Consider the following 15,263-nt stretch of genomic DNA (forward strand, 5'->3'; position numbering starts at 1 on the left):
TCCTGGGAACAGAGTTGCTGTGCTTATTGCGCATGATCTGCTTTTATTCCTTTGAATAAGGAGTTAAGTTCATTGATGCCTTTTGATGCCTTTATCTGCACCAGCCTCCTGCCCTAGCAGCAACATACACACAGTGAACCATATACACCATAACTCTGGATTTGCCTATATATATTGTAGCAAGGTTTCATTTCTAGATTTCATTCAACAAACCAATGTGACCTCAGTGCTGTCAACTAACACCAACCTCACCTCAGTTTGCTCATTTACTAATAAATAAATAAATAGTTATAGTTGCATGCCCACTTTTGGGATACCTAATTTTTTGACACATGCCAAGCACTAGTAGCTTCTGCTATAAACAATAAACAATACCTTGCCCTGGAGACAGGCATGATAGTTACGTGCCTTGCTGTCATAGAGGCAGGATCGCATTTAATTTCTCTATTAAACGACTGTTGCACTTAATTAGTTAAGAAAGAACAGCTTTATTTCATTGCTAAGCATGTGTAAATAACCTGCTTTTTAAAATAATGCTAGTAACAACCCAGAACTACAAAATTGGGAAGCAATAAGCCAATGAATAAAGCTACAAATATCATGTTTCTGAATTCCTTCTGCTAAGAGGGAGCCTGCACAGATGGAATGGAGCTGTGTCACCAGTGACCTTGCTCACTCTTCCGCACCAGTTGAATTTTTCCAAGTTCTAGCCTTCTATTGGAACTATGGAATTTCCAATCTCAGTTGTATTGTGCCTTACCAGTGTGAAGCTCAGGAAAAAACAACATTGCTATATCTTAACCTAGAAATGCCTCTTTTCTTTTCTTTTTACTCCTAGATATCATACTGTGTAGGTACGAGTGTACAAACATGCAAGATCCTAGCTTGATCTAGTTAGAGATCTCAGGTGGGAAAGCTTCTGACCAAGATTCTTGTGAGCTGAGTTTGAGACCCGTTTCCCAGGATACTGTGCTAACGATCATTGTCCATTTGATATAGGTGGGCAAAGCAACATAAAATCATGAGTTAGTTCAGAGCTGAAGACACTGACTTTTCTCAGAATCACCATCACCAGAGGCCTGCCACAATCATAGCACAGCTAAATGCATTTAACTGCATTTTCCCAGATTTCTAAAAATTCACAGAATAATGCAGAAATGTGATGTGAGAGCACATGTAGAAGGGAAATGGAGCAGAAATAGACTGCTCCTTCCTTCCCTTCCCTCCCCAACCCCAAAGAAGTTAGATATTCTAGACATCAAGCTAAATTTAATGCAAGCCAAAATACTTAGTTGAATGAAATATTGTTTTTTATCTGTGAATAATACATCCACTACTAACTGGAAAAACTTGGTTTAGATGCTGTCTGTTTTCAAATACTAGGAACTAAACCATCCAAGATGTTGAACAACAAATGAAGTCATAGCAAAACAGCACTGTCTGCAAACAAGAATCTTTTTCTGCTAATTTATTAGCCAGCTTCATGTTTCGATTTCTGAAGCTTCAAATGGATGGTTAAAATACTGAAATTTCAGTGACACTTCATTTTGGTAGTCCAAAAGAGACTCGGGTGCTCCAAATCCATCTTTGGCAGTAAAATGCTGACCCTAATATTTTGTACTTGGATTTTCAGAGGCAAACCCCATGCCAAACATTTGTTTTTGTACATCTGTGTTTAGCAATGGATCCAGATGGAGATCTAGTTATGGATTAGGATTCAAAGTACAAAAATCCCACACCAGCCTGCACTGGGGGGAAAATGTGCATTCATATTACATGGGGCATAAATTAATTGTGAAAATTAATTTCACTTAGTATTATAGTCAGACTGCAGTGAGACCATCTCAGAGTCATTCTCACTATGATGATCTTGGGCTGCATTTACCCTGATTTTCTAAGGTTAACCCAACGTGGCAAAACCTCACTTTGGCAGGCAGCATTGAATCCAGTCCCAAGAGTTTTGTGGATTCCATTGCCACCGAAACAAAAACCAGAAAAACTAGTCAGCCCCCAATGATGTGTTCTACACACCAGGGAACAGAGATAGGTAAATCTGTCATTTTTAGTTACTCTTAATGTCCCTTTTTCCTAATCTTCCATTATCCACAATTCCATATCCATTTGCATCGGGGGAAAAGATGTCATCCAGGAAATTCACCAGCATTGTATAGTGAATTTCTCCCAATATGCAATTTTGTATGCGGTTTTGCTCAATATACAAGTCTTGCAAAGTAAATATATATATATGTATTTTTGTATGTTATTTTCACTAATAACATTTTGTCCAATAAACATATATGTGTACACATTACTTGACTGCAGAGCTGCATTGCAAAATTTGGAGAAGCCTGAATTTTGAAATTTGTGTGTGTTTCAGTTTGAGTATTGTTTTGGAAAGTGCTCCTTAGGCCCGTCAGCTTGGTCCTGGGACCATGGGTGCCCAGGGCCATGCATGCTGGCGGGTGTGCTGACATGCCCCTGCGGGGGTATGCACGGCCCCAGAGCAAAAAACTGTGGGTGCCCAGCCCCTTCATGGGGAATGTTGTGGGGGCTGCTTAAAAGTTTGTTACTGTATAGAAACCAATAACCCTTCATTAGCATAGCATGAGGAATGGAACCTCTTATACTTCCTGACTGGCTTTTACACAAGGCCTGCCTCTTGCTCTTGTACATTATTGATTGGTCCACATCACGAGGAGTGGGTGGGAAATCCTGAAGGGTTTCAATTTTTATTTTACTTTTAGATAGGTGTACCCAATACCTCTTTTGTGTTCTTTCTTTTGGCTGGTTAATTTCCAAACAGCGTCCTCAGTGGCTTCTTCCCTATACATTTACCTTTAAGAGAGGTACAGCTGAGAGGTACAGCTGATTTCTTCAGTTTAGGTTTTGAGAGTCAGTTACACACACACCTCAAACTGTTTTCCTTGGCTTTTAATTGAAAGGTTTGATTGTGTAAACTGCTGTGAGGTTTCTGTGGGCCTTTAATTTTATTAACTGACTGTTTTATTGCAAATTAAATTGCATGTTTTACTGTCTGTTTTTATTGGAACTGTGTATTTGTTATTAATGTAAGCCGCATTGGGAAGGCCATCGACTTGAAAGGTAGCCTAGAAATATCTAAAACAAATAACCAAACTGCAAATTGAGTGAATGAGCAGAGAGAGAATAAAAAGAAGCAAATCAGAACAAGTGTTAAATGCAAAGTAAGGCAAAAATTCTAACTTTGTAAATACTTACAATGACTCAGAATTTATTGAAACTACTCGGGGGGGGGGCGAATCTACACCAGCAAGCTGAAATCACTGGCTTAGTGTGTAGCAGGAATGACATTAATCTGTGATGAAGATGAAGTTGGAATATTGTGTATGGGGAATATTGTGCATTCGGGGAGGCCCTCCAAAAATTTATATCAACATGGTCACATGCCCTTAGCCCCATCCTCAATGCCACATCTACTTCCTCAAAGAACCATGCATCTCCCGCATTTGTCTGAAGTAGAAGTCCAACACACGAGCTCCTACTCACACATAGGGGCTATACCTGCACCACCAGATTAACACCTTACATGAATAATACCCTACAAGTGAGCAACACATGGACATTAAAATTAGTTTATTCAATTTAATGCCATAAGATTAAGTCAGATCCAAAGATTAATCTGTCAATAGCTGTAACGATGATAGAATAAGGAACCACTGCTTGGAGCCAGTGTCTCCCTAAATACCAGATTTTAGGTGCATGGAATGAAGGAATGCTGTTCCCTTCAGGTTCTGTTTGAGGTGATGGCAAGCAATACCTGACATTTCTGTCTGTCTCTGTGTCTGCTTTTCTATTAAAAAATAAACCTATTGGAAACTGATTCTACAAGTTGAGGAGGTTTGTAAAATCTCATGCTTGAACCTAGGTTCAGGTCACACATAGCAGATAGCTACTAGTTCTGTTTAACTTATGCAGCTGTGCGCAGGAAAGGCTCAGCTTGCAATCCACATTCCACAGAACTCGTAAAGCAAAGACTCTCCTCCCTGAAAGAGAGGGGAGTGGTTGTGGGCGGGAGCCCGAGCACCGCCCAGCTCACCTGGCTGGCGCTCACGCCCCCCCCTGTGGCCATCCAACCAGGTGCCACGGAGGGGGCGTGTTCAGCAGCCTTTTGCTGCAGCGCCAGCCTTTCCCTGGCCTCATTCCTTGTTGTCCCGTTGCGAGTCACGCCTATGCCTTCAATGTTTAGGGGTATTCTGTTAAAGGAATCTGGCGGGCGTGTATTCTGTCCGATGCCTGCTTGGCGGGAGGCCATGGCACGACCCTCGGTGACAGCAGGAGGTGAGCCTATAGTTGGATCAGCATCAACAGGCTCCACCTACTGGTGAATAAACCCACTTGTTTCGATCCAATGCCTAAGCCAATACCTTTTCATTGCTGTAATCAATAAAGTTGTGGCCTTTTCTAGCCCATTAACCTTATATCACGTGTCCTTGTGTCTTCATTTCACTTCGCGGGGTCGGGTCCTCGAACCACAACCTTCCCGCTGATTTCAACAGTTCTAGATTACTCAGTGAAGAGCAAACTGTGCAATCTGAACCCCTAAAGGATAAAGTCAAGATTTTAACCTCAGTGCTCTGAAGAGAAGAAGCGGTTTAGTAAATACATACCAGTTTGAATGGTTGGCCTCTGGTTGTTAATGGGCACCACAGAGATGTTTAGATCATACACTGGTAAACTGGGATGAAGTGGTACAGGTGGCGGGAAATTTGCGTCAGCACAACAACCATCCACTGTTCCAGCTTCTCCATCTGAGATTATCAAAGTTACGCTGTCCGTCAGGTAACTATGACCTATTTCTCCTCCTGGAAAACACATAGACACAAATTAAGGCACTTTAAATAAGCTACCAGGCTTTAAAATAAACATGAGGTAGTAACTTTCCCCCACCCCACCCCATGGCGGACAGAAAGAGAGCAGTAAGGGGATGGGTTTGGGTTTAAGACATTTGCACACAGGAAATGGAGTCATTGTCTTAAGCAGCCTCAACTAGTGGTTCACATATGTAATAAAATGTGTTGCCACCATTTATGTTAAAACAGCCACTGGTTAACATCACACAGATGCCCATCTTGTCAGAAGGTTACCCTATAAAAATAGGTGGACAGTCTGAACAGCACACAGCACACAGCACAAAGTAAATAAAGCCTAGTTGCACTTAGCAAGCTTTCTCTTGTAATGCACAATTTTAAATAAATCATATTTATGGCAGACAGCGCATCAGGAGACGAACAATGAGAATTATCACTTTGTTTAACATGCATAGCGCATACATTATAATACAAGCAGAAAACCAAAATCTAATTCACTATAAATTATGTTCCACAGAGTGCTAGATTTTATAATTTAATTTTTTCTCTCATTTCTAAAAAAAGAAAAAAGAAAAAAACCAGCAGTGGTCAGACATGCCCCACCTTCTCACACAGGTTGCTGCTTAAGAAAAACAAAACAAGTCTAGGAAATGACTCCACCACTAGGCATCTTGTACAGTACAGTTTCAGAAAGCATAAGAGCAGACTAAGGACCTTGTAGTTGTCTGTAGCAGTAGGCTGTGGCTTTTAGGATAGACATACGTTATTTTACAGCAGCTTGAAAAGAAAAGAAAGAAATCACCAGGCTGAATATTTATGTAAAAAGCAAAAGTTATTTATGTAAAAATCAAAAGTATAGATGAGTAAGCAAGGGGGCAGAGAAATCCCAGTCCTGCTGGCTATCCCGGCTTGAGGGGAGAGGGACAAATCCATGTATTTTCAGCACAACTATTCTCTGACCTGCTTTGCACATCACATTAAGCCAAACTATGGTTAACAATGACTGGCTGGCTTCTAGAGAGGACCTTGCACTCACATTCCTCTTCCCTGGCCCTTTTAGCTCAGCACAGCGTGGCAGCAGAAATCAGCATATCAGCTGAAGCTGGGATCTTGGTTAAGTCAATACCTGGTTTAGCAATACCTGCACCACATTGAGCTACAAGGATCAGGGAGGAGCTAAGAAGGTGAAAGCTCCACCCTGGGAGTCAGCCCATTTGTGTGGCAACTGTAAGCCATGGTCTGGCTCAGCATGATATACAAATGCAGCATCTGTAAATAGAAATGCAGGGTAGCACACACACAACATCTGTGCTGACTGCAGAGAGACAAATGAAAAACAAAAACAAATTGTGCACATTATGCATGGATATCCCACCTCAAGCCTGCATTTCCATATATGAAACCACCATGTGGCGATTATCTTGCTACTTGCCCGAGGGACAAGCTACAAATTCAACAGGACTAGGCAGAAGAGGGGAAGGAGGTCAAGAGAGGAGGAGGCAGAAAGGTGGGGTAAAGACAACAAAGAAAGGAGACTGAGACACTCAGCTACAACCCATCTTTATAGTCACAATACACTCCATACATTACGGAGTGCTGGCAGACTTAAGAAGGAATCCCAACCATTCTGAAGGAGCTCCAATGGCCCACTAATTTTCCTGAGAAAGATTTAAAGGCATACTTAATTCCTGAAACTAAAAGTAATGAGATTTAAAATGCTTACCTCTGGCTAAATTGCTCACATAATATTTTAATAAAAAGTTAATCAGTAACTAAATATGCTGACCAGATGATTTTCAAGAAAAAGATATTTTAAAAAACCAAGGTGGCATTTTCATAGGCAGGTTCCTTTAAAGTTGCTTGTGGTTTGCATCTATTAAAAAAAAAAAAGACCTTGTCGCTACTAGGGGGGAAATGCTCAAATATGTAAAATCTCAAAATAGAAGAGTGAATAAAAGAGTTGAGAGATAAGTAAATTCATCACACTAAACATAAGGCTAGTGTTTGGGAAGCTGCGTAGTAGGCCAGGTTCAAGGTTCTGGCATTAATTTGCAGGTCGCTTAACAGCTTGGGTCAAGGATACCTCAGGGATCCCTTATATTCCTGCACAAACACTGATACCTTCAGGGGAATAACTGTTAGTGACTCAGATGCCCAGCTTCTATCCACAATGACTGGTTTTATGGAATGATATCACAAGGACCCCTTCATTCAGTATTGTGGGCCCAATTTTATGAAACTGCCTTCGAGTTGAAGTCAGACAAGCCTCCACCCTGTTGAACTTCCAGAGCCTACTGAATACATTTTTTTTATTATTCCAGCAGACTTTCTCAATGAATTCTGATTTTATAGTTTTAGCTCATTTTTAGTCTTTGTCTTCTGAATACCACTGTGATTAAGCGGAAGGCTGAGCCGTATGAGAGACTTGGGAGCAGAAGCAGCAGCCCGAGTTTTCTAGTATGGCATGTTCTCGTGGGAAACAAAATTATTGATCATGAATGAAAACACAACATGGAAAACCTCTCTGTACAAAATAATAAAGCTTAAAGCAAAGATTAGTCTGCAAAAGGCACTCATTAAGGAATATAAGAGGGTATACCTAGTAAAGTGCATGGACACCTGGAAGAGACTGTTGAAAGTAAACACAGCTGCTGCTGCTAATTACCTGTGTGCACATAGGAGATGGATCCTTGAATGATGTCATGTTGAGAGAACTTCTCCACCACAAAGCCATCCTTTTGAATAACCCCATGCTTTGGAGCCCTGGCAATCATATAGATGAGTCTGGAGTCTTCACTGTCAGCATCTGTTGCATAGAGGTATTCAGCCGTGATGAAGACTTGCTCTCCTTCCAGGCACTCCAGACTTGATCTTAAACCAGGTTGCAGCTCTGGTGGCTCATCATTTACTGGTATGATCTTGAATGAGGGAGAAAGAAGAGACATAACACATGGCTGGAAGGAAGGCCAATAGACTGTCTGAATGTCTTAAACCAGTGCCCTCAATTAGGATGGCATATCCAAAAATTCCATAGTTGTGTTTTGCAAAAACTGCAATCTGTCAGGTGCTTGCTTTTGCTAGATTGGTACATCATTCATGTTGGCCAGCTGATCTACAACTGCACTAGTTCTTTGATCAACATCAATATTCTATTCTGAAGAGTCAAGTCTCTTCCAGGTCAGTAGTAGCATGGATCCCCAACAAGCATTTTATTGGCCGCTGTTTGTCACAGTAGTCACAGGCAGGGGGCACAATTCCCCATATTTGTACCTAGCAGGGAACTGAAGTTTGTCTTAAACCAAAAGTTGAGGAAGAAGGAAAATAAACTGAGCTTGAATCCTGACTAGATACAGGCACTCTGGGCGAGTGGTTCTCGTGCCTAAGAAACTGGCCTCTTGCCGGCTGGATGAGGTTGCAGGTATGTAGCTTAGAAGTGCTTCTGGATCCAGCCCTGTCACTGGAGGTCCAGGTCACCTCAATGGCTAGAAACACCTTTGGCCAGCTGCAATCAGGAGAATTTGACCATCATAGTTTAGGCATGGTTGACTTCAAGAAGGGATTACTGCAATGCACTCGATACAGGGCTTCCCTTGCACTTGATCCAGAAGATGGAATTGGTGCAAAATGCTGCAGCACAGCCACTGACAGGAATGAGACCCTGTCAGCATATAACAGCCCTCCTCAGAGACCTGGACTCTTTGATCTGCGGAACTGGCACTGCTACAGGTGCCACCTAATACTCATTCCACACATTTAAGAAATCCATCTTTTACTGTGGCAGCACCTACACTTTGGAACTCCCTGCCTACTGACACCTTCAGCGTACGCTTCAGTGCTACTGTTTATCCATCTTTTTAACGGTTTTCAACTGTCAGTGTACATGTGTCAGGCGTTGAGTATCCTCTCCTCCCCCGTAGCCTCAGAGGCAAGAAGAACAAACAGTTTGTATTTCATGGTTTTTTATTCAGTCATCTGGTTCCAAGACAAAAGATCCATGTCTCCACGCATACGAGACGTTGGCTACGCTGGCTACTTCTTCCATCCCCAGCAACATCCTGAAACCCTACGGAAAGTGACAGGAGGCACATCCCTCCGCATTCTCCGTTCTTGAATGCAGAGGGACCCGCAAACCCTTGAACTAGGAGGGTCTCCCATACTCTCCAGGGAGGTCTCTGCTGGCTGCTCTCTCACTTCTCTCTCTTCCTCAACTATTTCGTAACTAGGCATTTCCTCATTCAGCTGTGCATCATCCCTGTCTCCCTCTCCTCCTGAAACTGCTGAAGGCAAGCAGGGAGAAACTTCCCACCCCCCTCTTCTTCTGAGAGGAGCCAATCAGACTGAGGACACATTTCCCATTCCTCCTGTTCAGTCCAGTCCCTGACAACATGTTTTATTTATAAGGATGTAAAGGCGGTTCTGGTTCTTCTTCTTCTTCTTCTTCTTCAATTGAACAGTATACAAATTTGTTAAATAAATAAAGCAACATGGTTAACGCATAGCATAGCTCATGCTGGCCCTGGAACTGTCTATCTACCATGTAAACATGTGTGTGATTTTTAGGGGCCAGAATTCCACAAACTATTGACCCAAATTGCATTAAAATTGCCTCCCTACACACATAAGTGTACTTATGTCTGAAAGTATGGGTGCCAATTTCAAGAAAATGCATCCGCATTGTGCATGATATGGAGCCCCACTGAGACAAAAAACCCCAAACATCTGGGATTCAGCATAGGGTGGGGTAGCATGCATTAGAGAAGTGTTCAGCTCATGACTCCCCATTGCAATGCAACTTCAGTCATTCCCTGTCCTCTCCTTTCTCCCCCCTTTATATATCTGGCAACAGTCCTGGTTTTAAATATGTAGGTCTACTGCAACCGCAACTAAATTGGCCTTGACTTGGTAATCTGTAGGCATCATGAACCTATTTAATCCAGGCATAAAACCTAATCTAAATGGAGAACTTGGTGTGAATCTAAAGGGAAGATTAATGAAAGTTAAAAACCTACTTGGTGAAGCTGAATAAGCCAGTACGTGATTAATACCTTTCAATTATACGCTGGTAAAGTTCATTGCTGAGTTGGTTATTACCTGTACTCTCAGTGTTCCATCTGCAGTGTTAAATCCATCTGTTGCTGAAAATATTATTCTGTCTTCAAGGGTTTCCGAACTGTCATGCTGATACCTTTTAAACACAATTACAGAGGAGTTGGGCATTCATTCATTAAAGGCTGGAACAAGCAAGCTGGGAAAGAACAAGGGCCATCAACTTCCATATTTACAGCTCATAGCCTTGACACTCTTGGGTCTTGGCCACATCTCCACTTGAGAGAATCTGCTCGGCTCTAGCAGGATTCAGTGATGCTAAATGAGTTACATCAGCTGGCGATATGGGAATATGGCAATGACCACAGTGCATTTTTTTTTCTTGGAGAGAAGTCAGAGATAAGGAACAGCTGTTGGCTTACTCTGACATGCATCTACATGGGAGCTATATAAACAAACCCAGGTAACAGGAAAGATTTGGGACATAGGAATCTGCTCTATGCTGAGCCAGACCATTGGTCCATTGTCTACAACAGGGGTGTGAATTTCTCCCCAGATTACCCCCACAGATATCCCACCCCCACCCCCAGGCCACATCTCCCCCCAGCTCTGCTTTTGCACCTGGCTGGCATTTGCCTTTCAACTCAGATCACAAGAGTGTGCAGAAGCCAACCTACTGCACAGAGTTGACATTACTCTATTAAGTTTTGCATCTGTCCCCCTCCCCTGGCATGTGACCATCACCACCCCACCCCAGAGGTTGCCCAGAGGAGAATGGGGCTAGAAAAGAAAACCTTTTCTTGAAAAGGTTTCTTATACCTGGTATGCTCTGGCTGACATGGGCTTTCCAGGATTTCAGACATTTCTAGCCTTACCTGGAGATTCTGGGGATTGAATTTTGGACTTTTGGCATGCTAAGCAGATGTTCTGCCACTGAGTTAGAGGACTTTGCCTTCTTTAATTTGATTACTGAGGACCAGAGTGGCAGTGTTCAAACTATATTCTGGGCAGCCTTGAGATTCCTTCCTCAGTGGGAAGATCAGTCGTGGCAGGTAAGCATCCCTTTAAAAACCCTCTACATTTAAGCTAAGTTCTAAAACCAAAATGCTGCATTCCTGCCCTGCCCCTGCTGAAGCATCCCTTACCTAGTTTGCACTGTGGTAGCATGACTTGGCAAGGACGGCAGCAGATTCCATTGAGATCTCACTGGAAATTGGTACCAATGCTGCCGGTGATGTGGTGATGTGGTGGGTGGGGTGATGTGGTGGGTGGGGTGCCCAAGGAGATGCAGACTCATGGGCTTCCGCCACCCAAGGCAGCTGCTTCACCCCGCCACATTGGTGGGCCAGCTCTGGGCTAGATCCTTATCTCTTCACCCATGCTGGGGCAAATTTCACAGGTGAGCAGCACCACCTACCTGCCAATCACCTGACATCACCACAATGCTAGGTGATGCTGTGCTTTGAAGCCCCGACTGATAGAACGTCAAAGAGCACCACTGCACTATTCGAAAGCCTTTTTTGTAAGCAATGTGGGGCAGTTTGAAAGCTGCCCTGCACTATAAACTTCAGAGCTTCAAGGAGCAGCACTGGGAGGGAGGAGAGGTTTCCACTGAAATTGCTGCTAGAATGGAGATTTTCCTTCATTTAAAAAAGATTTCTATTGAAAATACTCTTCCCTCCAGGAGCAAAGGAGCCATCGTGAGCTCACTTTAATCTCCCAATTGTTCCTCTGAAGCTACACCCTTACCAGCCTCACAGATGACATCATGTATGACATCACATGTAGGTTGGTGTGTGTGGCTTGCCCAAAATGGCCTTGTAGATCAAATGGGGAAGCCCATGGACCATAATTTCCCCATCTTTGTTGTAATCCTTAAAAAAACAACAGCTAAAAGAAGAGTGGATCATGTTACTGGCTCGAGCCATTATATACAATACATAAAAAGATTAAAATTACCGAACTTTGGAAGAGTGTAAATCCCAAAGGGTAAATTTATCCCCTTCTGACATAACAAGTCCATGTAGTTCAATGTGTCCATGTAAAGGCAATTTCTTCAATTCAATTTGGATATCACTGTTCTTAGTGTCCACATCCGTTACCATTAGATGTTCTTCAGTGATGAATGTGCTTGTACCTTCCTCTATTTTCAGATGATTGGTGAAAATCTAAAACAGTCATAAGTTCACAAAATGCACTCAAGTACTTCAAGACACAGCATGCCAATATACATGGGATAAAACCACAATACAACTATAGAACAATGAGAATCTGGAGTTGTAATATTAAGTCAGACTATTGGACCATCTAACCTGGTGCTGCTACAGCCTACTATAGCTGGCAGTCTCTCCAGAGACTGCAAGGACTTCTGAGTTATTTCTAGCCGTTATATTATAAATCCTTTTATCCAAACAAGAGGAAGTAGTACCCAAACCTTGCTATACACATCACAGATTCAGATTCAGCCAGACCTGCATGTAGTACTGTAAATAAGCAGTCTTAAACAAGTCTTACTTGTTTCAGTGTTACTGGTCCATAGCAGCCATTTTGCCAGAAACCATGGAGGGAGGCACAAAGATTGGACAAATATAGCATTATCTCCTCCTTTGTTTGCCTTTTGCGAGGTTTCAGAGAGTTTTACTGGGTTTCCCCTTGTTTTATCATCGTTTGGGGTCAAAATTCCATGTTTGGGAATGCATTATAAATTCTCCCATAGGAATCAATAGAAAGTGTTGATTCGTTATGTGAACACTTGCCTGACAGATGATTTCTTAAGAACACATTGTGAGTGAATAGCAAGCCTTGTATGCTCTTTTGCCTAATATACACATTGCAGGCAATTTTCCTAATATACTACATTTTTGCATGTTATATCAACTGATATGTATTTTTAAGGGCACTTTCTACACGTTTTCTACACATTTTTCCGTTGAAGAACTGGACTGCAAAATTCAGAAATGTGTACATTTCAAAAGATAGCTGTGTTTGGGTTCATGTATTGCCTTAGGAAGTGGAAATTAGCTAGGTTGACATTAAAATGTGAACCAACGTGAATTTCTCTCCCCTCCATAATCCTTACCTTACGCCAAACCCACTTCTCAGGCTTCTAGAAAACTTAGGAAGGATTGAGTAACTGGGGTATTCTTCGAGCTGGCTTATAGTTTGTGTCCAAAAAGCTGTGAGTCCATTTCTTGGAACTTTACAGCATTTCCCAAAAGCCAGCTGGCAAGCCTAACCATTACCTTCAGCATGTAGCTGGAAAACCTGTGCTAAAAAGGATGCTAGCTCTCTCAGGAGGACAATCCTTTTAGGAAAGGCATTTAACACTGGCAGGTGAGCCATAATATGTCTGACCTTGAGTCATTAATCAAACAGCAGGTAGAAGAAAACCATTTAAGATGCACTTGTTTTTGTCGTGCTGCTCATGGAAATGCTGTTCTTACAGAGCAATCTCATATACTGATAATTTAAAATACAGAGCTGCCTGTCTTCCTCTTGGCCTCCAACTCAGAAGGATAGAACACTTTCCTAGTTTGTTTTACTCATTACAGAAGATTTGGTATCTTTCAGTCTTTATATTATTGTCTCCTAACAGGTACTGAGGCAACTAGAGGCCATGGGCTACCCAGTGATGCTCAAGGGAGACTGTGTGGAAAGGTGCTTTCTCTTTAAAAAACGGAAAGATTGCTACCTCCCAGGAATTAAGAAAAAAAAAGAAAATAAGCAGAGACACTAGATACGCAGGTCCAGTTATCTTGAATTCAGAACTGAAGCTGCTTTAAGCTCTGTCCTAAAACTACAGCAAAGAAGCTTTTCTATTTCATATGAAATGCTCTCTTCCCGTGTGGTGGTTTTTAAAGTCTAGAAGCTTATGGATTTGTGGAAATAAGCTAACCTACATAACGAGCAATTATTGTGACTGAAGCCAAAAAGGGCACAGTTAGAAGGATGACTTTGAGAAAACCAGCTCACAGGATGGCTTCAGAGGTACTTAAAGCATTTTATAGGGTTTGTTGTGGTGGTGGGGTTTTTATATATATATAAAAAGGAGCAGGGGGAAGGGGAAGGAGAAAAGGAGGAAAGCTGAACACACCGTTTTCCATTTGAACGAACCCTTAAGTATTATTCAGGGAATAGAGTAAATAATTTAACACTATAAATCTTTCCACTTCCTACAGCTGCCTGAAGAAATCACAACACATAACCCAATGAACTCAGCCTCTTGCTCTGTTTATGTATTTCCAAATGAAATATTTGTGAATAGGGAAAGCAAACAATGCAGTGATAGTACCAGGAGAGCAGGGTGACCAAGGAATGAGCGTGGGGCAAGTACTCTGCACAATCTGTGTATGATTGTTTGTTGTTGTTGTTGTTGTTGTTGTTGTTGTTTTTAACAATTTGAACTTGGAATTACATTGGCTTCTGCATGGATGGCAATCTTTGGTCTCCCAGTTATCAGAAATAATAGATTGTTGTTGCTTTTTAAAATAGTTTAAGTGTACCCTTGTAGCAGATCTGCAAAGTTTCTAATACCACGATCATTAGGAAATTTGAAATCTGCCATCCAAACAGGGTTTTAGCTCAAAATAATCTGAAGGATCAAGAACAGAGAAGCCTCTTGTCTATTCAAGTGTTTATTCTTTTAACACCATTTTAGTAGTTCTATGAAAGGAGTTTTTTAAAGGGAGGGGAAAGGCCCCATTTTATTAGGGTTCAGGTCAAAGTTGTTCAGCTTTTTTTAGGGAGGGGGGAAACCCCATTTTTGCATTATTTTGGGGTCAAAGAGAAACAGCAACTCACCGAAGGATCGCTGGGGGGCAGGCGGGACAGCCTCGGTTTGTAAACTCTGTCTTCCATTCTCCAACAATGGAAGGCAGGGCGAGGGGCCGGGGCCGCAAGGGGGCCAGCGATCAACCGCAATTGACCAAAACCTCACAGGGATCGACCAGTAGATCGTGATCGACCTATTGGACATCCCTGCTCTACAGCATGGATGGGGAATCTGTGTTCCTCAAGATATTCATGGGATTACAACTCCCATTATCCCTGACCATTAGTCCTGCTGGCTGATGGCAGTTGGAGTATAACAAACTGAGGAGAGTCACAGGTTCCCCACCTCTGCTTTACAAGCTTAATGATCATTAAGACGGCATCACAGGCAAGCAGTTAATTAAGATTCTTGATAAATACCTCAGGTGCTTCATCATCCACAGGCATCACTGTGATGTTAAAGAGGAGACCAGTCATCACTCCTTCCTGCTGGTCACTGACAGAGAATTCAAACTGTACAAACAATGGGTCAGGGCCCATCTCCATCAATGGGGGCATGTATGCCACTTTCATATGCGTTATGGCATGCTGGTTGTAGGA

The 15,263-nt window shown here is 42.2% G+C and overlaps 1 protein-coding gene across 3 annotated transcripts in view; it reads right to left on the reverse strand.

Moving 5' to 3' along the window:
• Window positions 1–15,263, reverse strand: part of LOC307219124 (FRAS1-related extracellular matrix protein 1-like) — a 105,713-nt gene that overhangs the window by 73,044 nt on the left and 17,406 nt on the right. For all 3 annotated transcript variants that reach the window (XM_079982070.1, XM_079982069.1, XM_079982071.1), the window contains exons 13-17: window positions 15,084–15,251; window positions 11,853–12,061; window positions 9,939–10,032; window positions 7,513–7,765; window positions 4,647–4,841 (exon numbers count right to left, since the gene is read on the reverse strand). In XM_079982070.1, the coding sequence (XP_079838196.1) occupies window positions 4,647–4,841; window positions 7,513–7,765; window positions 9,939–10,032; window positions 11,853–12,061; window positions 15,084–15,251 (919 nt within the window). The remainder of the gene's footprint in view (window positions 1–4,646; window positions 4,842–7,512; window positions 7,766–9,938; window positions 10,033–11,852; window positions 12,062–15,083; window positions 15,252–15,263) is intronic.

The sequence above is a fragment of the Podarcis cretensis genome (genome assembly GCF_951804945.1).
Source record: "Podarcis cretensis genome assembly, chromosome: 6".
Taxonomy (NCBI): Eukaryota; Metazoa; Chordata; class Lepidosauria; order Squamata; family Lacertidae; genus Podarcis; species Podarcis cretensis.